Source organism: Corylus avellana, chromosome 7 (assembly GCF_965113065.1).
Source record: "Corylus avellana chromosome 7, dhCorAvel1.hap1.2, whole genome shotgun sequence".
In the NCBI taxonomy this organism is placed as follows: domain Eukaryota; kingdom Viridiplantae; phylum Streptophyta; class Magnoliopsida; order Fagales; family Betulaceae; genus Corylus; species Corylus avellana.
Window position 1 is genome coordinate 17,216,774 of NC_142496.1, and position 27,179 is coordinate 17,243,952.

The 27,179-nt window shown below is 34.9% G+C and overlaps 4 protein-coding genes across 7 annotated transcripts; all 4 read right to left on the reverse strand.

The window, feature by feature from the left end:
- Nucleotides 1-374: 374 nt before the first annotated feature.
- Nucleotides 375-1,139, reverse strand: LOC132185810 (Late embryogenesis abundant (LEA) hydroxyproline-rich glycoprotein family). Its single transcript, XM_059599602.2, has one exon. The coding sequence runs from the start codon at nucleotides 1,128-1,130 to the stop codon at nucleotides 375-377; it is 756 nt and encodes a 251-aa protein (XP_059455585.2). The 5' UTR covers nucleotides 1,131-1,139.
- A 3,248-nt stretch (nucleotides 1,140-4,387) lies between these two features.
- On the reverse strand, nucleotides 4,388-13,332 carry LOC132183949 (GroES-like zinc-binding dehydrogenase family protein). 3 transcript variants are annotated; one of them, XM_088518129.1, is made up of 10 exons: nucleotides 13,132-13,271; nucleotides 12,821-12,957; nucleotides 9,916-9,953; nucleotides 8,695-9,017; nucleotides 7,730-7,812; nucleotides 7,542-7,617; nucleotides 7,386-7,447; nucleotides 7,135-7,230; nucleotides 6,874-7,035; nucleotides 4,388-4,687 (listed from the first exon to the last, which is right to left on the reverse strand). In XM_088518129.1, exons 1-10 carry the CDS (start codon nucleotides 13,169-13,171, stop codon nucleotides 4,571-4,573), a joined length of 1,134 nt encoding a protein of 377 aa, XP_088374255.1. In that variant the 5' UTR covers nucleotides 13,172-13,271; the 3' UTR covers nucleotides 4,388-4,570. The 3 variants fall into 3 exon arrangements, with proteins under 3 accessions (XP_088374255.1, XP_088374257.1, XP_088374256.1); XM_088518131.1 differs by having other exon boundaries at nucleotides 12,821-12,989; nucleotides 13,132-13,214; XM_088518130.1 differs by lacking the exon at nucleotides 12,821-12,957 and having other exon boundaries at nucleotides 4,389-4,687; nucleotides 13,132-13,332.
- Nucleotides 13,333-14,808: 1,476 nt separating this feature from the next.
- LOC132184411 (S-adenosyl-L-methionine-dependent methyltransferases superfamily protein) lies at nucleotides 14,809-18,110 on the reverse strand. The gene is made up of 5 exons (XM_059598036.2): nucleotides 17,813-18,110; nucleotides 17,566-17,708; nucleotides 16,854-17,038; nucleotides 15,540-15,653; nucleotides 14,809-15,474 (listed from the first exon to the last, which is right to left on the reverse strand). The coding sequence occupies exons 1-5, from the start codon at nucleotides 18,050-18,052 to the stop codon at nucleotides 15,347-15,349; spliced, it is 810 nt and encodes a 269-aa protein (XP_059454019.1). The 5' UTR covers nucleotides 18,053-18,110; the 3' UTR covers nucleotides 14,809-15,346.
- Nucleotides 18,111-19,233: 1,123 nt separating this feature from the next.
- On the reverse strand, nucleotides 19,234-24,084 carry LOC132184425 (UPF0426 protein At1g28150, chloroplastic). Of its 2 annotated transcripts, none has more exons than XM_059598053.1 (3): nucleotides 23,988-24,084; nucleotides 23,711-23,881; nucleotides 19,234-19,539 (listed from the first exon to the last, which is right to left on the reverse strand). In XM_059598053.1, the coding sequence occupies exons 1-3, from the start codon at nucleotides 24,027-24,029 to the stop codon at nucleotides 19,360-19,362; spliced, it is 393 nt and encodes a 130-aa protein (XP_059454036.1). In that variant the 5' UTR covers nucleotides 24,030-24,084; the 3' UTR covers nucleotides 19,234-19,359. The 2 variants fall into 2 exon arrangements, with proteins under 2 accessions (XP_059454036.1, XP_059454037.1); XM_059598054.1 differs by having other exon boundaries at nucleotides 23,711-23,895; nucleotides 23,988-24,078.
- Nucleotides 24,085-27,179: the final 3,095 nt, after the last annotated feature.

A 27,179-nucleotide genomic window follows, 5' to 3' on the forward strand; every position in this document is an offset into this window, starting at 1 on the left:
AGTCACTAGTGAGACTTGGCCATAATGTATGTCAGATTCAGGTCGTGTCGAAGTATATTTATAAAACTAAATAAATCAACCTTAATCCAACATATTTAATTAAACTGATCAAACATCTTGACCATAACCCATTAATTTAGTGTTAAGTTAATATTAGACCTAAAATCGTATAATAATTTGTCCGCCCTAATATTTTCTTTCCCAATGATGAGGATGAAAATTTTAGATTTAAAAATAAACATAAAAGAGAACAGTACATATCGTATCAAAGCATTGCAACTACAGGGTGATATGAAAAAAAAAAAAAAAAAAAAAAAATGGAAAAAAGAAAAAAAGAAGAAAATAATCAATATCTAAAGAGAAACTAGATGAACTCAAAGCTTCAATCTGAAGCTACAATTACTAGCTTTAATGCTGATGGAATTATTAGCAGAAAGGTTATCGACGACCAACATGCACTGTCCCAAGATCCTCACCTTCTTCAGCTTCAACCTCCCAAGTTTGATTGCCACCGGCGCATCAACCTTAAGATCCAGCGGAATGCGCCCGGTTTGCTGTTGCTTCTGCAGCGCCGTCATCAAACCGCTGCCGTACTGCGTTTGCCCGGTCAAGGCAAGGTGCAGCTGCGTCTTATTCCGGTGACCTTGGTAGAACTCCGGAAGCGACCCATCACAGAGCTTAGCGTCCGCATACCACACGCTCAACCGGCCGCCTTTCTCGTAGTAAATTCCGATCTTCTCGTTCGGGTTGTCGGCGGTGATCTTCACGTCGAACTCCGCATACAAAGACATGTCAGGATTGAGGCCTAGGCTGCTTATCTTCAAGCTATCAACAGAGTATGACGGAAGCTTCGGTCGGAAGACGAGGTAGAGAATGCCGGCGGCGGCTCCAACTATAATTATAAGGAGAAGAAGGAGGCTGATAGTCCAGCACACGCATTTGCAACAACAACAACTTGCACGCTTCGGTGGCTTGGCATGGATTATCGCCGGAATGGGGCGCCGCACTGGAGGCGGTCGCCGAGCCGGACTACCCTTCTCAGATACCGATGCGCCGGGACGCACCAGAGGAGTTGTTGGCGGGGCTTCCACATCCACGGCTACCGGATGAATTCTTTGGTTTTCTGCCATTTGGTGTATAGATATTACTCTGCAGTGCTATTGTTCATCTGCAACAGTATATATATAATATATAATATAAAATATATTATATGGTTTTGTAATGTATATACATGTATAGTTATATAGTTATATATAGGTAGAATTTAGCTTTCTTTTTGACTTTTTTTTTTCTACGTAGCTTATGTGGGATGCATTGATTGGTGCTTGAAGTCTCACCTTCCTCACCTAATAACAACAGAAAAAAAAGCTAAAGAAAATAGAGTTAGTTCAGCTACGTCAGAAGTTCCAAATTCAATACCTTTTTTGCAAGGGATCCTTCTTAATCCTTAATTAATTAGTGGTGTAATATTGTTAATTATTATATGAAGAAAAAAGGCACGTCTCTTTAAGTAATTATAATAAATTACAAGGATTAATGGAGAAAGAGATAATATTGAACGAGCATGCATGCCTAAAAATATAATTTTCTCATCTCAACCTCCCTCTTTTCATCTTTCAAATTTTTAAAATTACCATTCGTGAACCGAAAGATTTAATGGTGATTTTAAAAATTAGAAAAAAGAGAAATACTGAGAGAGAACGTATAGCACGTGTTGAAGAGTAAATTCTGATATAATTATCTTCTAAGTACCATTTATACAGCAATGGAACAGTAGAAGAGCAAGGAATAAAGAAAGAAAATAAGGAGTAGAGTAATTCTGAAAATTTAATTAAGGGTCCAGGAAGAATATTTTAGGAAGCTGTTGGAACATGTATGATATATATGAGATATAGGGGAAGATTCCCAAGAAACAAGTTTGAAAAAGCATATGATTAGATTCAAAAAAAAAAAAAAAAAAAAAATTGCAAAAGAGAATGACTCACTACCTCCAAAGTCGGTTACTTGGGCATGTGAGATTTTGAGACCTTTAGACCTTTTTGTTATATACTATAAGGGTTCTTATGCCTACACGAGCCCATTCGCAATAGCTTAGTCATTTTTTATTCTTATTTAAAATAAGTAAGTAAACACTAAAAAATTATTTACATTGGATTATATATCTCAAATACAATATATATTTTTGTTGTATTTGTGAATGTTTACAGATTCATCTCATTAATATACTATTTTTTCTCTCTATATTTATTTTTTCTCAAAAAATAAAAAATAGGATCTTTAGGAAAAATACAATCCTTATAAAAAAAAAAAAAAAATTTAAATGATATAAATAAAAAAATAGATAGTCGGATTATGATGTCTTTTAAAACTCATTAGCTAAACTTATTATCTAGATAAAGTGGGTTTTGATTAGCCATTGTACATAAAAATATAAAAAACCAATGTGAATGAATGCTAATGTAAATTCTAGTGGAGGTAGTACTAGAAATCCTTGTTAAAGTATGTAGGATTTGGAAAACCTAGTATGTCTATCCATTGTTTTATCAACACTCGCTTTTGTTGTTTTATGCTGACGTGTCATCCTTTTAATGAAGGGAACAAATGACTTGGTTTGTAGTAAGTTCCTATAAAAGTTATTATACTATAGTATAGTATATACACAACCAATGAGCGAATTGTTGTCCAATGGGCATATGACACTTGTTATCTCATCACTTGTTATGTTTTGGTAATTAATAACAACTATTGTAAATTAATAGTTAAGTTTACTCATAATTAAATCTAATTACTTAAAATTAAATCAGTCTAACTTAATTTGTAAAGGAAATTAAATCTATACATCTTCATCGAATCCCTACTTCTCTCGTCTTCTTTCTATTAAAACCCTCTTCCTTCTCTTCTCTTCTCTTCTCTTTCATGTTTCTTTTTCTAAAATCGTTTGATTCTTATTATTTCACTGACAAAAGAAGAAAGAAAAAGTAATAGCAAATTTTCATATGTATATTTTTTTTCTTTTCTAAAATCGTCCAATTGTAATTCAATGAAGTAAAGTATAGATTCTTATGAGAATTTCGCTTTTACTTTTTCTTTCTTCTTTTATAAATGAAAAGATGAAGCCTCATGTAACACAACATTTCATTGTCGTAGCCGACAAAGCCAAAAACACATTGATGGCTCTTATCAATCGAACTTGCTAGATAGTTGGTCTGGTATGAATACGTTGCTAATAATAAGGGTGTACAATTGCGGTTAGTAGTTATTTCCACTAATCGCAAACTACAACTTTCTAAGCAGTTATTGAATTTTCATAATAGCAACTGTTCCGCTTTAGACAATTAGCCGGTTTATATAACTGTCAACCGTACAAGTTGTTTTAGTTAACAGTTAATGCCTCTAACTGCCAACTGCAATCATCTTAGGCGGTTATCGAATTTTTGTGTTTTGGGCTTTCCATGAGCCTCTTTTTAAGGCATATTTTAAATGGTTTTGGGCTTTTTTCTAAAAAATAATCAGAGGGCTTCAAAATGTAACAAAGTTCAAGAATATTATCATTATTATTATTATTATAAATAAAGATCAATTTCATTAAACTCAAAATGAACCCTATATCAAATGCACTAAAACGACGTGGTTTTGTATATTATTATTATTTTATAAACAATATATATATAATTGTTTGGAGATAAACAATATATATAATTGTTCGGAGATAAATCGGTTATGGTGTTTTTACAAAGAGTACATTAATATACATAGTTGAACATAACTCTAGCTCAAAAGCCAACTATCTCCCCTTCACTTGTGAATCTTTTCACATTGACCCAACTCTCTTTTGCTTGGCTTTGATACCATTTATTGGGAGATATAGCAGTTATAAAGTTTTTGCTCAGAGTACATTAATATACATAGTTGAACATAACTCTAGCCCAAAAAGCCTAAGCTAATGGGTTAAGATCCACTTATGTATATTAACTACTATTTTCTTTATATTTTCTCAATGTGGGGCTCAATACTCACAAGTGCACTCACAACAATAATATATAAGGTAGGCGATTAGCAAGGGTGAAAAGGCGGTCAGTTATTACCCGCTAACCGCTAAGAAGTTGATTAGGAAAAATCGAAAAACCGCTAACCGCCTATATAAATATATAAAAATACAAGAAACGTCATTTTTGTGTTTAAATATATATAAAAATGCATACAAATCTAGAAATAATGTCGTATATAGTAAGGTATTATCATATTACCATAAAAACAACATTTTTTTTACAACATGCAGAATATATTTTCTAGCTTTCATTTTCCCTTCCTTCTAGACTGGAAATGAATTAAAGTCTACACACAGCCAGCACAAGCTCACAAACGAAAAAGAAAAGAAATAGAGTATAATTTTAAATTTACCCGACTACCTAGTTCAGTAGTTCTAACACAAGAATATAGTTGTGGATTAACTTCTAATCCTCCTTCACAAGTACCACTTTTACATCAAAACAATCAACAGAGAAGCACGATCAGATGCTCACATGCACCACACCAATATTTATGCATATCAAATTCAATACAACCAAAGCTACTTTGGCATGTGGATAACACAACGCAAGCACCTTCCTTCTTTCATTAGATCAAAAGCTTTGTTGATATCTTCAAATGGCATATTGTGAGTAATGAATTCATCAATCTCAATTTCCTGCAGGAAAAAATCGTGAAAATAAAAACGGGTTAATCAATGACATAGCAGAAGCCAAAAGAAATCAGCACAGATGAACAGCGTCTTTTGTATGCTGATTCAACAACTTAAAAGAGAACTTGAAATGTTATATATTCTTATCACTCACAAAACTAAGGAAAAAGATCCTCTCCATTTCAAATATCTATTTAGTGTAAAATGAGGGGTAATATCGTCTTAATATTAAAGTTGAAAATTTACAATATTACCCTTCTGGTCCCTTCATTTTACATTAAATGGATACTCTCCATTTCATTTGAAATGGAGAGGATCCTATTCCCAAAACTAAGGCTTCAGTAATAATCTTAGCATTTTTACATTGGCTAAAACTTTAAAAAGGCAAGCAAAGCGTCCAAAAGGGGAAACAACAAAAGATGGCAAGTCCTAATCTACTATGGGAAACAATAAGGGGAAACTTCACTGAAGACCCCTGAACTTCCACCTGATTTGATAAACCCACCCTAAATTTCAAAATCTCTCAATTTAGTCCCCTAAACTTTCAATTGCTCTCAATTTGGACCCCTCTGTCAGATTTTAAATGTTACATGACGTTTATACCCCTAACTTTTGTATAAAATTTCAACTTCCAAAACATTTTTTTATTTAAAAAAAAAACAAAAATCAGGGATATTTTGGTATTTTTTTGTATTTTTAACGACTAAAATTGACGGAATGGTCCAAATTGAAAGCAATTGAAAGTTCAGGGGATTAAATTAAGAGATTTTGAAGTTTAGGAGGGTTATTTCAAAACGGGTGGAAGTTCGGAGGTCTTCAGTGAACTTTCTCCAAACAATAATGCTAAGATTAAGTCACAACTAATGAGAAAATCGATTTGGGATAGTGAACATTCTGGGATAGTTTCCTATAGGCGTGCAGCTACCAAAACTCTGCTTGAGCAGGAGATCACATGGGTCTCCTGGAAGTGCACTGCTCGAGTGCCTCTCGAACGGAGTAGTACAATCTGAGGGCACCACTCAAGCGCCCATAGACTAGTGCTCTCTAGTAGCACCGAGCCAACAACACCAATCAACGAGCACTCGAGCGGTGTCTTCTTGTGTTCCTAGATTTGGTCCTACATCATTCAACTATCTAGTTAATTATATTACAAGACAACAAATGCACATGCGTGCAGGACCAGTCAATTTCATCACCTCATCCATGGAGAGGGTATTTGGTAATCTTGACTTCTCTTTTTCTGCTCACAAATAAGTGACTAATTGACAAATGCATCCCCTATAAATTTTCAATTTATCCATTCCCTAATTTTTGGTTTAGCATTCGTTTATTTTGGGGGAGCAGTTTCAGGGCCAGAAAGGCCTGTAAAGTTAGACATCCACCATGTAACAAAGTTAAAGTATTATACGCATGTTCACTAACTCGAAATTTCAGTCGCAATCTCTATGCTTCAACTCACACTAGCTCTTTGCTTCTTCTTTTCTCAAAGGTTGCCACATTGTTCAGTTTTTAATTATTTGGAAAAGAATTTCTATTTACATATATTCCTCATTTAGTTTTTGATGTATATGATAAAATGGAAAAGTTTCTCCTAAAATGACCAGATTATCTTTTAGGTTAAATTGTGATGTAAAAGTCCAGTAGGATGTAAAAGAAAACAGGCATGGACAAAACTCAAGTGAGATTCAATCTACAAGTGCCTTTATAGAGGGTCAAAAACTAATGTATAAGATTGCAAATTGCGGAAAGCAAATTTATTTATAAAAGCATAGCAGGAAGGACTCTCTGAAATTCTTGAGCTAATCAATGTAATTAACTTGCACAATTTCTAAAGGTTCAATTCAACGTATAAACCCAGTATTCTTAAGTATCCACACAATTGCCCACAAAAAAAGAAAAAGTACCATGCAACCTAAATTATATTAGGGTAAGGGCCTAGGCATCTCTAGGTTTATTTCCTGGGCATTCCAATGCCTTGTGTTAGTAAGCCTTCCTAGGAATGATGAAAGATATGTTATCTGGCAAGGCAAGTGCACACCAAGATCTGATGCTTTGACTAATGTAAAACAGAAAGAGAGACATTGAAAATAACATGTCCTACATGCAAATGTCAACAAATTCGACAATATATAAACCCGAAAAAGTTAAGTTTGGTCAAGTAACTCTTCCTGAAAGTTTTCATAGCCGCTTACCTTCTTTGTGTACATGTCCACTAATGAAGGAAGATCAGACTTAGGTTTCCATCCACCAAATAGAGATCCTTTCAATGTTCTTCCAGTAATAAATAGTCCATAATGAGCTTTCATCTCTGGCTTCTCTTTAGGTACACCAAGAGTAACAGTCAAACCCCATCCCTGAAAGAAACAAGAATGCACAAAGAAATGTTCAAGTGAATTGCAATTAAGAAAACATTCTTAAATTAGCATGATTAATGGGGAGATTGAGAGGATTACATCGCAACATGACTGCAATGCAGTAGTCATCATTCCGGTATCACCTATACATTCAAATGAGTAATCTGCCCCTCCATCAGTGATACGCTTAATAATCTGAAAGAATTTTACCAATCAGTTTATAAGTTGGTTTCTTAATGCTCTCTGTATCATACTTTAATGTATACTCCTTGTAAAAGACAAAAAATAAAAATAAAAAATAAAAAAATAAAAAAAAATAAAAATAAAAGTTGCTGTTTAGTAATATTAACCTGTTGCAAAGGTTCATCAGAGTCATTTGGGTTGAGAAACTCTGTTACTCCGAAAGCTTTTGCTACACCAATAAGTAAACATCAGCACCAACAAAGAATTTTATAATGGCTTAAAGCTCAGCATCCCGGAATATGAAAGAGCAAAAGCCATAAAACCTTTTTCACCCTTCTCAGGATTAGTGTCCACACCGATAATCCGAGATGCCCCCCGAAGTTTGGCTCCTTGTGCAACCTACTCTTACAAGAAGCAGTTACTAATCAAAATCATATTGAGATAGCTCATCACCATGCTCTTATGGAGGAGATAAGAAGCAATGTTACTGTTACTATGCTAGAATACTTACAGAAAGGCCTACTGTTCCAAGTCCAAAAATCGCCACAGTTGATCCTTTAGATATATCAGCAACATTCCAAGCTGCACCCAAACCTAATAATACAACCCCATTGTTAAGCACATTGTATTGGAACGAGCAATTCTTTACATCCACACATACGGACCCAGGCACCCACGCACACACATGTATGCATGTAGGTGCACCTCTGATATTCCTTTCTAAAGTTCTTTTCTTTCTTTCCCTTTAAATATGAGTACAGTCACGCAGAACCAAGAATTATTTCTCAGTTGCAGATAATTTAAATGACAGATCCAGACACGAGTATATATATGTGAGTGTGTGTGCGCATTTAATGTGTCTTGGGAGAGGGGCAAGGAATGGTTGAGGAGAGCCCCCCCTTCCCCCTTCGAATAAAGAAATCATAAAGGAACCACTTTTGTATTTTTGTTTACGAGCAATGATATACATCACAAGGGCATGCATGAACAGTCATGCATGCCCGTGTGATTTAATTATAAAATATACTTAAAATATTATATTTTAATATTTTAATTATTAAAAAAAAAAATTAAACACAGGCGTGCATGACTGTTCATGCATGCCCATGTGATATATATCACTGCTCTTTGTTTACAGTATAGCTAATTCCATGATATCTGTAAGAACAATAAGTTGAACCAAGATCTCCCCATCAACCTTTTGGACTAAAATTGTAATCTTTCCTGGTAAAGTTGGTTGATTAGGATAAAATTGTGTCCCAAGTGGCTGATGTGATTCTGTTGACATAGAGTCCCCCCACCCACCCACCACAAACTCTCTTCTCCCTCGAAATCAAGGAAAAATTCCTGACTCATGCTGCATATGTGCCTATTCAGAGTAAAATAGAAACACACATGCACAAATGTTTTTTAGCAAAATAAAAATGGCATGGCAGTATAAGACTTCATGACATTATCATGATTTGAACAGTTTACCTGCTGCTACTCCACAACTCAGAAGGCATATTTTCTCCAGAGGTGCAAGTGAGCTCACTTTGACAGCACATCCAGAGTGCACCACTGTATATTCACTGAAACTTGAGACTGCACAATAGTGATAAATGGGCTTTCCATTTATCGAGAAGCGTGTCTTCTGATCACTATGCATTACACCTCTTCTTTCCAACCCCAGTACTTCACAGATGTTGCTTTTGCCTGATGTACAGTGTCTGCATTTCATGCATTCTCCAATAAATACTGTAAGCACATGGTCCCCTTCTTCAAATTCTGTCACTCCTTCCCCCACACTCTCAACAATCCTGCAAAAGTGCTACTAACCAAAAGTTCAGAACCCATTTCTCTAATCAATCATAAGTATAACAAGCATTTAAGTAAGTGTAGCTATTACATTATAGGAACATTAGGACTAATCATCCTCGTGGTATTAAGTCTGCAAAACTTGATGAAACATTTCCTGTGCCTTTACCTAAGTCCAATCCTAGTGAGATCTGCATGATGTTCTATGTATCCCATGTACAACATAAACTCTGTTAGGGTCCAGTATATAGGCCAATTTATTGATCTACATACCATATGGACAAGTCAATTAGTAATTTTAACATAGCACTTTAAGAATTTAATAGTAGCCCAAAAAATGCAAACTTTTTGATGCAGACCAGAAGAAAAAAAAAAAAAAAAAAAAAATCTTTGTTTTCAATGGTTGGCTGCTATAGATGGAATTAGGTGTGGGAGAAGTCCACCTCCTTGGACAGATTTGAAATCAAGATCTGATACCAATTTGTAAAGGGTTTTCCTTCAAACTCTGGAATTAAATTCTTAGGAAGCTGATTGCTTTAAATCATTCATGCTTCTGAAATGCTTATAAACCGGCTCATATAAAGAGTTGAGATCACAAGAGTCTAGAAGAAATCAGACCTTCAAACCTGGGACTTATAGACTTTCATGAGTACACTGGACTTGGAAAACTAAAAGACTTAATTGATTTCATAACTACTCGAGACATTTGACAGACTAATTATGACTCTTTGGAGATTCAACAATAATAATTACTTTTTTCTAGACACGGTTAGTTTTCTGGAGTTTAAACAAATATCTAAATGCTTCTTTCCATCACCTTTTAACTAATATTAATCTACAATCATCCATGGGAAATTAAGTATTACAAATCAAATTACTGAGAGAGTAAGTTGACATTACCCTGACGCTTCATGACCGAATATTCGAGGAAATATAGCCTGCACAAGCATGTTGTCAGCCACTCAGAACATTGGCCCCCCTCCCCCAAACAAATAACAGAGTAGTAGAGTGAGAAGTACAGCATAAAGTATCAAAGATTAAACATTTTTTTTTATTCATTAACAACAGAACAAAATTACACCACACTCTAGCCTAAAGCTAGAAAAACCAAGAACCAAAAATACAACCCAAATGACTACATACAACCAAACCTATCAATCAACTATATCTGCCTATTCCATCTATAAACATACAACCAGAATCAGACAGCGAATACAGCCAAAAACTGTCAATACAAAATATCAAGAAAAATATCCCAATCTATATAGATTTTTACATTTATGTCATTCTTCCTGAATTTTTCCTCTACTTCAAACTCTATGTTTAATATCCCAAACAACATCTTTTAACAATTTCTCTTCAGCTCTAGGAGATTTACCATGCCTAATGTCATTTCGCTGCCCCCACAGGTGGTAAACAGCTGCACTCCAGCATAACTTGCACATGGTAGCCTGCAAGCTTTTTTTGCTCCAGTCCTTTATCCCAACTCCAGAATTTCTGACCAAGCCGCTGACCAAGCCAAAGGAGGATCAAGCACTGATTTCTCCTCATAAGCTCCCGCCATCGTCTCTTGCCATAACCACGGTCAAAGAACAGATGTTCTACACATTCCACACAATGTTTGCTATACACACTGCACCTCACCCCTATACCCCCAGCTTAAAAATTTCTCTCCAGTTGTAAGCCCCTTTTGACTAGCAAGCCGAAGTATAAAAGAAAGCTTCGGAATGGCCAATGCAAACCAAACCAGCCTCCACCACTCAACTTTTGGCCTTCTACTTCTAATGTCCTCCCAAGTATCGTTAATAAGATTGGTTATTACTTATAAAAAAAAATAATAAAAAATAAAAAATAAGTTATCTTTACCAGCATAACACTTTTTTTTTTTTAATTCACCCACATAGACCTATTTTCACAAAACACAAACTACTTTGGATATTGACAAGATCCAAAAACCTAGCAGGAGGCCAATGCCAATCTTTTCCAAGCATAACTGTAGATAATTTATCATCCAGCATACTTCCCAAGTCATGGACCACCCTCTATCCATATTTCTTCACCAAAACACTATCTGGACACCAACTATCTAACCAAAGATGAATTTGAGACCCATCCCAAACCTTAAATCTCAGAAACTTCTTAGCAACTTCTCTTAATTTTAAATTTTTCCTCCAAAACCATGAGCATTTTTGAGGAATTTTTAACTGCCAAAAACACCTTCCCCTATCAGAAATGTTAGTATATCAACTATAACATCAACTTCGGCTTCAGCTTCCAAAGGTAACAAAAATGACATGCTTTTAAGACATTCCATACTGAGGACTATTTGGGGATTAATATATTAAAATTCTTTCTCTTATCTGATGCTGAGTTGCCAGCCAATGCTATGTTTTGAAGAGTCATGGCTCTTCATATTGAAAACAATATTAATTCTATTGTGCTCTACCAAACAATGTTGTCTCCTCTTACAACCTTCGTTTAGCCCCTTAGCTAATTGTTCGACCAATTCCTCCATGCATGGGAGAAATAGTTAACTGAATATCCCATATATCTCAAGCCTCCAACAAGAGCAGCAATAAACATAAGAAATTCAACTTTTAATCTAATTCATGTTTTCTAATTTTTCTTATAATTAACAGATATTAAGCTGGATTAATAATTATGTGTCTCAAATAAGAATTCATGGTAATGTCCAGTAAGCACTTGCAGTAGTTGTCATCTTGAGATTAGGATTTCAAAAGCATAAAATGTCAGCTAGCCAAGGATTTCAATTCAAAACAGAAAATTCCTAAATCAGGTTATAAAAGTAAACAAGTTGGTACTGATTGGACTCTGAGCCTTTGACATGGGAGACAATTAGGGTTAAATATGCTAAACAGCCATGTCAATGAACTGTATGTCATCAACCCTTCCTACTCCTCTACAGCTATGTGGTAAACAGTTCAAAGATGGTCTTGCTGAAAGAAGACGGTATACTGTTCTGTGTGTTATTCTTTGATAAAGGCATCATCCATGTGTGTTACTCTTTCCCCTTACAGTGTATTAATTACCCTTCTTAAGAACTGATTCATGGATTGATAGAGGTTGTACAAAGAGCTCCCAGAGTGATATTGAACACTTTTAACAGCAAATACGGCCAAAATTTCTTTTTTGCTTTTACTCCCCACAATTCTACTCTACTTAGGGCCACAGGTGCTATTTAAAACTACTTGTTTCTGCAATGTGGCAACATTCATTTTGATCTTAAGAAAATTTGTCCATATATTGCCAGGTACTGAATCCAATGTTGTGGACAATCTGCCACCCCAATCTCCTCCATGACGACAGAAAGGCCTTTACTCTTCCATGGAATTACATTATCAAATTATCAGCTTTAACACAGAGTTTGAATGATATTGCATTGCATTTTTGTGTCTTGCAAATTCCAAGTGCCTCACTTCTGTCATAATCTTTTAGAAGAGGTTAATTTGACTGAAATGTAATATGAAAAGGGACAATTGTAGATTCAAAATGAGGGCTTTGTTTGATAACAATTTTTCATTCTCCCTCCGTTTTCTCTTTCCAAAACAAAAATATTAACAAATAACACAAAACACTCAAAAACTACTACTTTTTCAAACAAAACATACCCTTCTAAAAACCATTAACAAACAGAGCCACATAACAACCAGTACTGGAATCACCCCACAAAGCAATGTTCCCTCTAATTGTTTCTTCACCAAAAAATCAGAGCTATAAACCAGCACATCTACCTAAGTACACTTGTTCAAAGTAATAGACCTATGAGTATCACAATACATCTTACGTGGGATTGCCAAGCCGTGACATCGCTGCGGCAGAGAGAGGTGGAAACAACTTTAATCCTAATCTCCATGGGTTGGGGCGGACTCACTTCAACCTGCTCCATCACCAATGACTCTCCAGCTCCCCATGCCACCGCAGCTTTTATGTTTTATCAGTTCATACAAATCCATCTAAAAGTAAGTATATTTACAACTTCTCATCCAAAAAAGAAAATACAAATGAACCCACAAACAAACTGTTTGCCATATCAACAAAATAACAACTTTAATTTCGAGAGAACAAAAAAAAAAAAAGGTGACCCAGAAATCAAACCTTTGCATGTAATGACATGGGGATGTTTGGCGGACGACATTCGAGCAAGTTTTGTCGGAACAGCAGATGCAAAGGGGAACTGCCAACTGGGTAAGACAGACGGGGGTTGGTCGAAAGATGAACAGAAGAATGAATTTCAGTAGGTGCCCGGGTCATGGGACAATGCGGTAGGTACTAGGCATGTAGGTTGGTTGGTGAGAGGAGTCCAAAGAAAGAAACTCTTTGGAAAATTTTGTGTTGATTTGAGTAAAAAAAAACAAAAATCATCATAATTTTATTTTCTTGGTTAATAATTAAAAGATACATTTTGCAACAATTCACTAAAAGATGAGTGACAATTACTACTAAGTACTAAACTGATTTTTAAAAAAAATTTCTCTAACAGAAATAAAAATATTATTAATCAAGTGTCCGTTTTATTAGTTTGGATTTTTTATAGCTTCTGCAATGACTTTCTAGTTGAAGGGATTTTTTTTTTTTTTAATGGTAAAATATTATCAGTAGATTCTAAGAAAAAATTGTAAACGGAATATAAATCAAGAGTCATTATTCAAATCTTTTATCTAAAATAGGTAATCAATTTTTTTTTTGTTTAGCTAATGACTATTTTTTTTAAGAAAGTACTGGTGCTCTCCTCCTCCCATGGCGGGCATGTAGATCCACTCCTTCAAAAGAGATGAAGGTCGCAAAGGCACCGTGACCTCTATGAGGAGCGGGTTGCTGCCTCCCCAACTCACTCACAAAGGTTGCCTCAATGATCCTTGTAATTTGTAAATTGAAAAAATAAAAAAATAAAAAAAGGATAGAGATTTTTTTAGTCCAAAATTTTCTATTAAACAAACACAACCTAAATTCTGATTTTTACAAACAAATAATTAGTTACAGAAAAATAATTAGAATTATTTGTCAATAATGTTATGTTACAGAGCTTGATAATCATTTATTAGCTTATCTAATGCCTTTCTTTCATATAATCTGTTAAATACTTGTACTACCAAGAGGGTCATTGCAATAAAGCCCATTCTGGTCTTTTGCCAGGCGAATCCAAGTGGCGAGTAGAAATCATTGAGCTCGTAAGTGGATTCTGACAGCACCATGGACCGTCACTACCAGCACAGTTGGTAGCTTTCCGTTTTACTCCTTCCATCTTAAGGTTCCTCTCCGTAACTATGAAATGACTTGCTGCAATAGACCATGCTAATTTTTTTGCCTTTGTTTTGGTTATCTGTAATTTTTTTTCCTTTAGTTTGCTATTGTAATTTAATTTTCACTCAACTAATAAAAAAGTGGATTATTTGATATTTAAAGGGTATCATTGATACTGGTATTTGTTCTTAAAATATCAACTTAGTTGGACATGTAGATGCAGATTTTGCATCACCACAATTTGGTAAACTAATTATTACATAAACTAATTACACCCACTTGAGTGCTATGGTTGCATCCAAGTTCTCCAACACTTGAAAATTTTCATTTCATCATTTGATTATCAAAAAGATATCAAAGAAAATGTAAAGACTACATCATATAAACAAATTATAAGAAGAGTAATGCTACTCTTCACATTAGATTTCAACCCGGTTGCCGTTTGACATGGGAAGCTGCATCAGCTGGTGTGAAGCTAATGTGAAAATATAGTGTGAAGATTAGCATTAGTCTTATAGGAATGCTAGAACATCACCAAGTAATACAAATAGGCATACATGTCAAACAATTACAATCGTTTTAAGAGAATATATACACATTCTTCTTTTCAGTAAGCCTACTCACCTTGCTCATCCCCACTCTAATGGCCAGGTTCAAACTCCAGAACTCTGCAGCTTACGCTAATAAAGAAGGATTAGTGCCACTTGGCCCAAAGGCGTTGGCAAAAAAATTATTAAATGACCACTTACAGGCAGCAATTAAATCTCATTGGGCAGATTCCACCAAGGAAATTTTTATCAGCTCCTGTCAAGCATGCTCATAAGGCATTAAGCAAAGTCAAAATATGTTTCTTCTCATCTTCTTGAATGGCTAGTGTACAACACTATTTCCTCACATCTTGGTGATTAGTAAGAGTTTTTGAACCAACTTACCCCAATCTATCCAAACCATACCCTTTATCATTGCATTCAGTTGAACTAAAGCCCAAGGGCCTAAAAGTGCATAACTATGCAGATATAATTACCCAATTACAAAAGAGGACTTGAACTTCAGATCTTCATTCTCTCTATCACTTCTTCACTAGAACATATAAAACAACACGGCTGCTGCAATAATCTGGATGCCATTGTGTCTGATCCACACGTCCAACTGTGAAACTCTTCATTGCAACTTCCAGAAAGTATTCAAGGATAGCGTCTGCCACAGAATGAAGTATTTAGATCAATAATCTGCATGGAAAGAAGAAACAATAGAGTTCTTACCATTTCGCAGTTCACCGGACAAAAAGATGGTTGTTTCAGATCCACAGAGTTGCAGTAGGGTAGCCACCAAATCTGCCACTGCTTCCTCACTATAGACTACATCTGAGCCCAGCACTGACATAATAGAAATTTATAAGTAAAAGTCATCCTTGAAAAATTAAAAGAGAAAAATCAAACCAAACAAATGTCAATGAGTATCAAATTATAATAAATTTTGGAAGAATCGTGTAATGAATACTATCAAGAAACCATGTGGTGGTCCACACTGAAGAATGAAGGCAACCAAAACAGTCATTATTGCACATATATATTTGAAACGCTGCTAATTCCAGTATAATAGACAGATATATGCTTTTCATACTGATTCCCACACCAAAAACCCTCACAGAATGATGGCTGCAGGGGTTCAATTGACATGACCTGGAAATAATTGTCAAAAAATCGATCTTTCAGAGCCGAAAGATTAATGCTTACAAGCCAAGAATAGATAGTAAAGACTAAACAGGAGATAGGCACGGGTCATAGTTTGACCATACCATGAAATGGAATATTTCACTTAAAAGTCTATATATATATATACACCAACATTGTAATAAGTGAATTCAATAAATCTTAAAACTTATGCTTATGCTTAGAGCTGCCTCAACTCACAAGAAGACAAATCGCTTTACTGCATATCTCCTTTTATAACTATGAACTGATTCTCTAATTTCCAACTTGACTCTCGTCGGGTCAGGCTTTTTCATTATCAAGTTGGGTCCAGAGGATAGAAAATTTTCAACTATAGTTTGAGTCGGACACAAGCTGACAGTAACTTAAATTAAACTGACTCTCAGCTATAGGTTTGATGACAGTACAACTTGTACTGCATTACCAATACTTGACAGTCTTTAAAATGTCCCGATATCAGGTACTTAAACATCATTACTAGAAACATGATATGACACTAAATTTGACTATCAAAATAAGAAGAAAAAAGTTGATTCCACCATAATGTCTCATTTTCAAAAATATTCTCCTTTCTGTTTCCAATCCTTTAATCTCAAAACAAACTTTGGCTGACTAACTATTTCATAATAGTTAATATAAGCAAGATCGTATCTCTAAAAGCAGAATCATTTTGGTCTCCTATATGTATATCCATAAAATCTATGCACCAAGAACAGCCAACTAAAGCAAGACAGGCATGATGAAATATCTTCATTAGCATTCGGTATATCTTTTATCACCAGACAGCGATGTAGACTCGGAGTCCAGCACTAAAAAATTAATGTATCTGTTTTCAGTAAGGGAGAATTAAAGTTGGCTTATTACCATAATCAGGTTTTTGTTCAATTAGCTCCTGGTCAGGATCATCTCCCCATAAAAGTTCCATAACTGTTGCAGAACCCCGCACATTCCCGTGTTTCAGATTGGCTTCAACATTCTTCTTCAGTAGCCTTAGTCTATCAGGCATATCGGTAAGGATAACTTGACCACCCAAAAGAGCTGCAACGCAGCTGGAAAACAAAACAAGAATAAATGCCTCAAGTAAGAGAAGCAACTCATTTCTGGTCCAACCACTAGATAAACATCTAAAATCTAAGTGAAAACTCTAGCCTTCATGGGTAGGGCTCTCTTAAATGGATGCTATTGACATTATATGTTCTGGGTTTCTTCCCATTCAAGAGACACTCCACAAACAAATACTGATGAGAGTGTTATAATATAAATTAAATGTTAATCTCTTTCTATTTGCTTAAGTTTTGGGACAAGTAGTGATTTAATATAGTATCATAACAAAGATCCTAAATTCGAACTTTATTTCCATAATTTATCTTTCGGAGTTTGAGCCCACGCATAAAAACAAAAAGAAGAATTAGAATATAAATTAAATGATTGAAATTTTTTTTTTTTTTTTTTTTTTTTTTTTTATATGCTTAAATTTTTAGAATAAGTAGTGATTCAGGATAGAGTTCATGATTGATTATAGCATATAGAGATAAAGAAGGATAAAAGTTAAAAAGAGATTGCGAATTACAATTACCCAACTAATCCACAGCCAGAGCCCAATTCAACAACCTTCTTGCCCTGAAGAAGAAGCATCCCTGAGTCCACAGCATGCTCTAGAAACTTCGCCAGCACAACACCACTGTCCCACATCACTGCTCCAGTAACTCCAGGCGTACCCTGCAGTTGAATAAACCAAATATTCAAGAACAATGGCCCAGATACAGCTGCTAATGATAGAAGAAGAAGAAGAAGAAGAAGAAGAAGAAAGAGGGATGGGATACCAAGGAAGAAGGGGACTGGAGAATGGAGAGAGAATGACCGCATGCGTCGAGTCGAAGTTGGAGAGAGGATTGGGAGACGAATGCGTTTGGTTTGGAGAGAGTCGGCTGTTGGAATCCCCAGAGCAGCATGGTCTCCTCCGCAGCTGATTCTTCTCCAACCAATAACACCCTCGCCTTCCCTCCGTACGATCCTATCCTCACCATTACCACCTTTCCTTCTTCTTCATCCGCAGTGGCCATGACTACTGGTCTCCTTCTCGTGGGGTTTCAAATTGGAAAGGGTTTTGGTATTTTTCGTTCTCATGATTCTTATTTGGATCCCGCTTACCTACAATTTATTTATTTATTATTATTTTTAATTCTTTAATTTTTTATTTTTTACATCATCAAGAGTGACTCAATAGAAACGTAATACGAAATTAAAATGCTAATGTTAAATAGTCTAATTCGTTTAATTAAATTAGTTGACTTAAGTTGACCACTTGACCTATATAATTTTATATTCATGCTTTGATACGATCTAAACTCAGTACATGACATAATAATATACAATTTTTGACATAACTCGTAAACCCAACATAAATTTTATACAAAATTAGAGAATTAAGGTTAATGAGTTTAACCCGTTTAATTAAATAGATCAAGTTAAACTTGGCCTATATAATCTATATACATGCCTTAACAAAATTTGAACCCGACATACAAACACAAATTACCATCTTAAGCTTAGGTTCTATGGAAAAAATAACGGTATATCTCTGGTTATAAAAATTGACGGTCCAAATTTTATATTTTTATATTTGAAGTAAGATTTGGCTTAGGTAAAAAAAATTATTACATATACTTGTAATTTTATTTTAACCATTCAGGTTTATTTATTTATTTTTTTATGCATATTCAGATTTATTTTCACTCTCTCATTAAAAAACTTAGAATTAAATAATTTTTTGAGAAAATATCTTCGATATGAGAAAACAAAAGCCCCGGCAAGAAAGAGAACAAAATGAGAAAAAACAAAAGTTATTGTCTCAACTAAGAGTGAGTGCGTTTGACACTAGAACTTCTTATATAAAAAAGAGTGTGATTTAGTGAACACGGCCCTGCATGAAGAGTGTGTGCGCCAGTGTTCATATATTATTATTAATATTTTTTTATTGTTTAAATAATATTTTATAATATATGAGCACTGATGTGCACACTGTTCATGCACGCCAGTGTTCACTAAATCACTACTCAATTGTGAAAAATGCATTACTTTAGAAATGTGTTTTAAAAAATTATGATTTAAAAACTTAATTTTTATGTTTTCAAATCGGCAGGCAATGTGAAAAATTTTAAAAAACGCATGATTTTAATGGTAAACTGCAATTTAAAAAAATCATACTACTATTTATTAACTTAGGAGAGGGAGAGAGAGAGAGTGAGGGTGAATGAACTTCCTTGTCACAGGCATTTCACAGTGAATGATGATTATTGTATGCTAGTCAAACATCAAAGTATGAATGAACAAGTGAGAGTGTAGTATACAGATGGAGGTAAGGTAAATGTCATTCAATCTCAATTTGTTGTGGGACTTCTTCTTCGGCCTTTGACCCCTCTGCATCAATTTCTTCCTCTGTAATTCCAGATGCCTCAACCGTCCTTGAAATCCATTCGTTTAGTGGGTCTTCTTTCAAATCAAGCCTCAAAAGCCCCGCAAACATCCCACCCATGAATGCAACTGGCTCCTGTGGGAAACATAGCAATAGATTTCAGAGGAAATATTAGAAACCATATTTCAAGTTTTACACAAACGCATTCTCATGGCTATTTGGACATGCCATATAATGGGAAAACAAAAGAGAGTTGATAAAGAAAATCACATGGAAATGGAGCAAAGATAATATATTAACCAGAGCGCTTCACCATTGGCAACACTATTTACTACATCGAGAATTCGTGGTATATTCAGATCATCAAGCTCTCAGATATTTGATTCGTTCCAAGACAAATTTATTGAACAAGTAATCCAATATGAGTTTCATAAAATTGAACAAAAATAAGTCTTTTCTTTACCAACTTATTGTTGAGCTCACAGAGCTCCACTGCAGGGATCAAAGACGGAATTCGCAAGGGATGTGTTTGTGCATTGCGTAATGCAACATATTGGATTCAATTACGCCCCGGAGATATTCTACCCTCCATACCCTTATTATATATGTAAAAACATGCCAAAACAGGTAAAACTTAAGGTGAAGTTATGGTATAGTAAAATAGATTTACAGCTTAAACTAGATGTGAGGTCCTCAAATTCGTATGTGTTTGCATCCATCCGCCTGTGTCTGGATCTCCCTGCACTTGTGTGCATATGTACATGCTTAAATCAATTATAGAAACAGTAACCATATGCAGTCAAGAGAGTAAACTTTACAGGCTCAAGAAATTGCTAGTGTTCAAAATGAATCTTCCCTTTGCATACACTCCAAAGAAAAAGCAAAAAGGAAAAACAATAAGAAAGAAAGAATGGAGCCCTGAAGGCAGTAAGCCCCTGGATGGCCTGATACACTGGATGGTAGAAAGGCGCTTGCCAAACAAGGTGAGGACTCCAATATATAAAATTAGTCGAAAGATAGATTGTGAATTTGTAGTATGTCATATCTAATGAGTTTGACCAATATAAGCATATTCATCGTCATCATCGTCATAAATAATGGAGACAAAGAAGAGAGGACAACAATAAGGAGAAGATACAAATGAGAACGAGGAAAGATCAGAAGTTTCTTATCATTGGAGAGAGAGAGAGAGAGAGAGACCAAATGTCATGACTCTTATTATTCTAACAAGCTTCATGTTTATATATTTCATTTGTTCTTCATTAACATTAGGAAGGTAGAATACCATTGTATGAAGATGTCCCTATTTGAATTATGCCTAGTTTGTGAGTCATTTATGTAAGCCTAAGAGTAGACCTACCGGTTCAATGATGCACTGACTTTTTAGCATCTGTCACGTCAGCCAAGGGAGCGTAAGGCAACTGTCTCAGCAAAGTCACCACATAACGTAAAGAGTAATAAGGGGTTATCTATACAGTCTTCCCTTGCCCAAGTGCCTAAGTGAATGCCATCTCACTTTTGATTAACGCATCAACCCATTCTGCATTCCAAATCCAGTAGAAAGTTGTAACGAAGTCATGAAGTGACAAAGTGGGCAAAATATCTGCTGGCCTCTAGAATCAACTACTAAAAACAGAAGTACCCATAATACACACAAGCAACAAAGACACAGAGCACCACTCGCTTTGCCATCACAAATTAGCAAGATAATTGAATTTAAGCCTTCAGTAAAAGTTATACTTGGACAGTTGTGTTCTTAGCAACTGTGGTACTTAACTTCCATGATTTCCTTGTTATTTTTTCTCCTTTTAGTTAGGTGTTTCTCTTGTATACTTCTTGTGTACCCAGGTAGTACCTTGCGTTCTTGGTGCCTTTCGGATTCAGTTTAGCTTAACTCTCTTGGGAAAATGGTTATGGCGTTACACTATGGAGAGGGAGCTTTTGTGGAGATCGATGGTGGAAACTAAATATGATAGCATGAGGGGAGGTTGATGTTCTAAGGAAGTTAGGGGAACCTTCGGAGTTGGAGTATGGAAATATATAAGGAAAAGGTGGTGGGGTTTTTTCAAATTTTGTTAGATATGAGGTGGGAGATGGATCCAAAATCAGGTTTTGGCATGATTTTCCTTAGGTTATCCAAAGTCAAGATTTTCTCTAATGCCGTCATCCAAACAAAAAACGTAATTTTCAAAGGAGCCTTAAGAATCATGATTAAAGGACCTCACTCAAACCTCCGCCTTTTGGAGGAGATCCAGCATATTTTATCATCACCACCTTGCCTCAATATGATAGAAAACAAAAGCACAAAGAAAAAAGTGACCAAATCCACCTCCCACTTATGCATTGGTCTCATAAAAGATATATTCCATTAATGAACTGCATATGATCCAACACACATGCCTCCTTATAGCATGCAATACTCAACAAATATGGAAAAGTGGCTTCAGGGGCTAGTCCTCACACCACAAATCATGCCAAAACCTGATCTTGAACCCATCTCTCAACTCATATCTAACAAAACTCAAAAAACCTCTCCACGCCCTCCTTATATATCCAAATTGATAAATAATTGTTAGAAATAAAAGGTCAGAAAAGTTCTAAATTAAACTTCTCCAAGAAAATGGTATGATACCTTGAAATAAGTTCTGTATAAGACACACATCACCAAATTTACGAATGAATGTTAGAAATACTATGTAAGAAAAGTTGTAAACATAACTTGTCCAGGAAAACAACATATGGCACCAAACTTGAAATAAGTTGTGTAAGATATACATCACCAAATAAAGAAATCTGTCCAATGGTCTTGATTAAACTACTTCAGATACTTAAAAGTTAGTCTCCAAGCATAGGGTAAACTCTAGAAATCAAGTCTTATGGCCTGTCAGCCTCATCTAAACATGTGGCACACACATGAAATTTTGCGGGTGTGTATGTGCATGTGTGAGTGAGTATGTGTGTGAGTGCAGGTGGGTGAGTACATATGTGTGAATGTGCATGCGTGCATGTGTGTGGGTGTATCTATCTGTGCACGCACGTGTGTGTTAAGGGAGAGAGATCCAAGCAGGAAATTGATACAAATAAAGCCCTTCATTAATTGAATCTCTTGACTCATATGCAACCTAAACAAGAATTAAATCTTCTTCAATAGAAAATAAAATCAAGAAACAAAGTGCTCAATATTTACTTGTGAACTCTATTGTGGTAGCAACCCAATTATTTAGATAAAAAGTTTAGATCGACACCAGTTAGCTCATTAAGGCTTTCAGGATAGACTTATTATTTAAGTGAGTGCTCCCCACAAACTATTACTTTTCCATGTAACAAAAACATGGAAGCAATTTTTCTATTGACCTTAATTTCTTTTGTTTAGTAATCAAAATCTTATTAGAAAGAGATGTAATCTATGGATATAAGAAGTATACATAGAACCCTTTTAAAAATTACACACTAAAATTCAAATTATCAACAAAGTCTACAAATGAAGGGATGTCAACATTTCCACAACCAGTAGATCAATCATACAATACCACATTAATAAAGCACTAACTCAAGGTCAGACAACTCAACACAATTTGTGCGGTTATTCCTCTCTCGCTACATACTGTCCACATAAGGCAAAAGGGGGACGCTTTCCAATAGAACTGCTACTATATGCTTTCCAAAGAGACCTTTATAGTTGAAGTACACCTCAACCACTTTCTGAGGCATTACCCATTGAAACCCAAAAATCACAAATTTATATAAACATAACTCTCTAGCAATCAAGTATTGAATTATCAGTCGAACAGAAGTTCACAAGGATGATGTTCCTCTTTGTGAATTTGTCCACGGTTAAAATTTTCCCAAAAGCAGCTGTCAAAATAAAAAGTGCAACTTTCCTAAGGATTATACTCTTCCAAGGAAATTACTTACCGTTATAACTTCTTAACACCTCATAACAAGACTAAACATCAAATTTAGATCCACATTTGAGCTTCCAATTTAACCTAACATCCCATCAATAATTGGCGCATTCAAATATAACATATCACCAGATTCCATGAGCAAATCCAAATTGAAATAATTTCATGAGTGAACGTGACACCAATAAGTTCACGCAATACCCAAATCCGAAGACCAAGAGCAACATACAAAAGGAAAAAGAAAGCGGCAAAATATGAGAGCCATTAGCAGTATTTACCAACGAACAAAAGCTCAAAACATCCAAGAAAATGAAGAGGAAATAGCAAAAACGGAGATGTTGTTTTACAATAGATTAAAATAAAATAAAGGGTGAGGCAGTAGAAAGTAGTACTCCAAATACCTTAAGAGCTTCTTTGATAATGGGTTCATCGGTGGGATTGAAGAAAAAAGCTTTCACCCCATTTTTGTTATTGCTATGATAACTCCTTAATCGAACGCTGCTGCTGCTGCTGTTGCGGCTCAGCTCTTTGGATGACGTTAAGGGGTTGGCCATGGGGTTCTTCGATTTCCACTGTCATCCATGTACTATATATATATACTTATTTTACTAAACACAAAAACACAGAGGGAAACGGAGAGGGAGAGAGAGTAATTAGGAGGGTTCAAGGGCCACGCACCAGTGAACATGGCGAGGAAGAACTGAGGAGAAAGAGTGACATCTTTTGAGTTTCTCTGCTGCTTCACTACCTGCCTGCTTGCTATACGTTTTCTGGATCTTTTCTTTTTTATTTTATTCTTTTTTGATAATCGGATAATCGGATATATATATATATATATATATATATATATATATGGGTCGTGATTCACACAACGCCAGCCTCATAAGCACGCCAGCCAAATTTTTTTTTTTTTTTTTTTTTTAATTTATTAAAAAAAATTGGCTGGCGTGCACGTTGTGTTTATCTTTACCGATATATATATATATATATATATATATATATGTTTTTGCAGTAATTTAGACCTAAATCAATAAAAGGAAAGTTTGGTGCACTAACTTAACTTAAATTAAATAGGCCTAGCCCGCATCATTCGACACATGATTAATTATATAATTAAATACAAAATTTAATAGAGTTAATGATAGAGAATAATTGGTAGATTAATTTTGAGAAATATAGTTTCACATATTTAACTCATATTTTCTTATAAATTAAATAAATCAATAATTAAATTTGTGGGGTCTACCATTAACTTGTATGAGGCCCACTTAAGTCTACAAATATAATGGTTACTTTATAAGATAAGATGAGTCAAATATGAAGAAAATATTGACCCCTAACATTTCTCATTAAATTTATTGTAAGTCACATTTGCATGGCCTGCCATAGAAAGAGATTTGGCATTCAAAACATTTATTAATTAAAATTTGAATTTAATTAATTAGTTTGGGGTTGTTTGTTAAACAACGCCCCATTCCCAAATACTATTCACTTTATTTCTAAAAAAAATCAACATAAAAATATTCTCACTTTTTATATCACTTCATTTATTTTTTACTACTATTTAAATAAAAAAATTACTGCAAAACAAATTTTTTTTTTTTCACTTTTCAATACTACTTTTTCACTTTTTTTATACTAATTATTACACTCATTTTTTTCCTTACAAAACATAAACAGTGTTTGGGGACGTTATGCTGTTTAGCAAATAACCCCTTAATCATATATAAAATCATATTAGGACCCCCCTACGATTTTAAAGAAATTATAGATTTTCAAATTACAAAATTTAGGGGGTTTCTAAGTATTGAAACACTAAAATAATAACACATTTTACTGAGGCAGCCAAAAAGAGTTTTTCTCTTAAAAAGCTTTTTTCTTAACTTTTGCAAAGACACTTCATTTCCAAAAACTAAAATAAAGTTTTTGGCTCAAATCTTTTTTAAGCATAGAAAAAGGACTTAATAAAAATGAGAAAATACACTTTACCCCTGAACTATCCACTTATTTGCACTTTTAACCTTAATGTTTAAAAAATGACACTTTACCCCCTCAAAGTATCTGACATTAATATTTGACCCCCTGAAGTACACTTTACCCCCTGAAGTATTTTGAATTGACACTTTACCTCCCTGAGTTGCCACTTTAGCCCCTCAAAAATTAGTTACTTCGGACAGGTAAAGTGTCAACTCAAAATACTTCAGGGGTAAAGTGTACTTCATGGGGGTCAAGTGTCAATGTTAGATACTTTTAGGGAGTAAAATGTCACTTTTTAAATATTGGAGTTAAAAGTGCAAATAGGTGAATAGTTTAGGGGGGTAAAGTGTATTTTTTCCTAATAAAAATATACTTAATTCTCAACTATAAGATGCCACATTTTTAATAGATGACATTTTTTGAGCGTTTTGATGCTTATAACGACCTATATTTCGTAATTTGAGAATCTATAATTTCTTTAAAATTATAGAAAATCATGATCCTAATTTGAGGGAGTACTTGGACTTTTTGCTAAAATTCAACTATGTTGTTGGAGGAACCTTTTTAACATTTTCAACTCTGTAACAGCTGTAATCCACTTTCCTGGTCCTTGTCAAAGGATAAGTAATATGGACCCCATTTGTCATGTGGCAGGCTTTGATACCATGTTAAATCACCAATTTTTTCATAAGTTTATAAGGAATGGACAACCCTCTCATATAGAACCAGTTTTATAAGATGAGTTAAGCCCAAAAATTTCTTCACAAGATACACGAAGAACAATGCCAATTTTGTTTTAAAAAAAAATGAATGGAGATTGCTATACTCCCCTCACCAATCTGTTTGAACCCATTTGATCTTAGTGTTTAGAAGACGTTCAATCATTGTTTGAAAATGTACAAAGACAATATACATATCAAATTTGCATTGAATAGGAAAAACTCACGTATAACGACTAAACGAATCAATAAAAGAAACATAATATTTATTCCCGTGAAAATATGTGATAGGAGAAGGACCCCGTACACTATAATAAATTAAATCTAAGGGCTGAATAGCAACATAATTTAAAATAGGAAACGGTAGTTGATGGCTCTTTGACTACAAACACGCTTAGCATTTAGAGACTAACTTATTTTGAGAAACAAGTAACATAAATTTCGAGAGGATATACCGAACAATGTGGAAAGCAGGATGACCAAGCGACGATGCCAGTGAGAAGCAGATGTACGTTCACCAACACAGGCTTGATTTATTGAAGAAAAAACTGAAGATGAGAGGAATTGGTAGAGATCACTTTTAAGTGGTCCTTGATGGAGGAAGAGGATGATCCTGGTTTGACAATCCTTGATGACAAAAAAAGAAGAGTGAAATTCAAAATATACAGAATTATCAGATGCAAACTTACTAACAGACAATAGATTTTTGCAAATATTAGGAACAAGAAAGAGTTGTTTTAAAAGAAAACTACGACGAGAAGAGGGTACAGAAGCCGAACCATTGTGACTAATAGGGAGACCGGAGCCATTATCCACACAAATCTAATCGTTACTATAGTATTCCTCTACTGAAATAGTGAAATTTTTCACGTCATTTGTGAGGTGGTTTGTGGCCCCAATATCCGGGTACCAAGTCTCATCCGGAATAAGATCAGGTGAGGAATACAAAGCTTGAGTTGAAGTTGTAGATTCAAGTTGATAAGAGTGGTTGAACCGGATGTAGCAATTTAAGGTGGTGTGACCCAACTTGTAGCAAACCTGACAAGTGGGACGAGAGCTACCAGTGGAAGATCCTAAGAAATAACCACGTCCTCTTCCATTAGAGGGAAACCACAACCACGATGGCCACGCCCAAACTGAGCACCACGGCCTTGCAGTATGCCACGGCCAGAGG

What these genes read in the sequence shown, in the direction of transcription:
- LOC132184411 (XM_059598036.2), bottom strand. Translation starts at nt 18,052, where the DNA reads ATGGCCACTGCGGATGAAGAAGAAGGAAAGGTGGTAATGGTGAGGATA. An exon ending in TCCAGTCCCCTTCTTCCTTG is followed by an intron (nt 17,709 to 17,812) that starts GTATCCCATCCC and finishes ATTCAACTGCAG; the next exon opens with GGTACGCCTGGAGTTACTGG. An exon ending in GTCCGGTGAACTGCGAAATG is followed by an intron (nt 15,475 to 15,539) that starts GTAAGAACTCTA and finishes ATTCTGTGGCAG; the next exon opens with ACGCTATCCTTGAATACTTT.
- LOC132183949 (XM_088518129.1), bottom strand. Translation starts at nt 13,171, where the DNA reads ATGTCGTCCGCCAAACATCCCCATGTCATTACATGCAAAG. An exon ending in CCATGTCATTACATGCAAAG is followed by an intron (nt 12,958 to 13,131) that starts GTTTGATTTCTG and finishes AAAACATAAAAG; the next exon opens with CTGCGGTGGCATGGGGAGCT. An exon ending in TTGGAACAGTAGGCCTTTCT is followed by an intron (nt 7,618 to 7,729) that starts GTAAGTATTCTA and finishes TTGTAAGAGTAG; the next exon opens with GTTGCACAAGGAGCCAAACT.
- LOC132184425 (XM_059598053.1), bottom strand. Translation starts at nt 24,029, where the DNA reads ATGTCACTCTTTCTCCTCAGTTCTTCCTCGCCATGTTCACTG. An exon ending in CTTCCTCGCCATGTTCACTG is followed by an intron (nt 23,882 to 23,987) that starts GTGCGTGGCCCT and finishes CATGGATGACAG; the next exon opens with TGGAAATCGAAGAACCCCAT. An exon ending in TTATCAAAGAAGCTCTTAAG is followed by an intron (nt 19,540 to 23,710) that starts GTATTTGGAGTA and finishes TGTTTCCCACAG; the next exon opens with GAGCCAGTTGCATTCATGGG.
- LOC132185810 (XM_059599602.2), bottom strand. Translation starts at nt 1,130, where the DNA reads ATGGCAGAAAACCAAAGAATTCATCCGGTAGCCGTGGATGTGGAAGCC.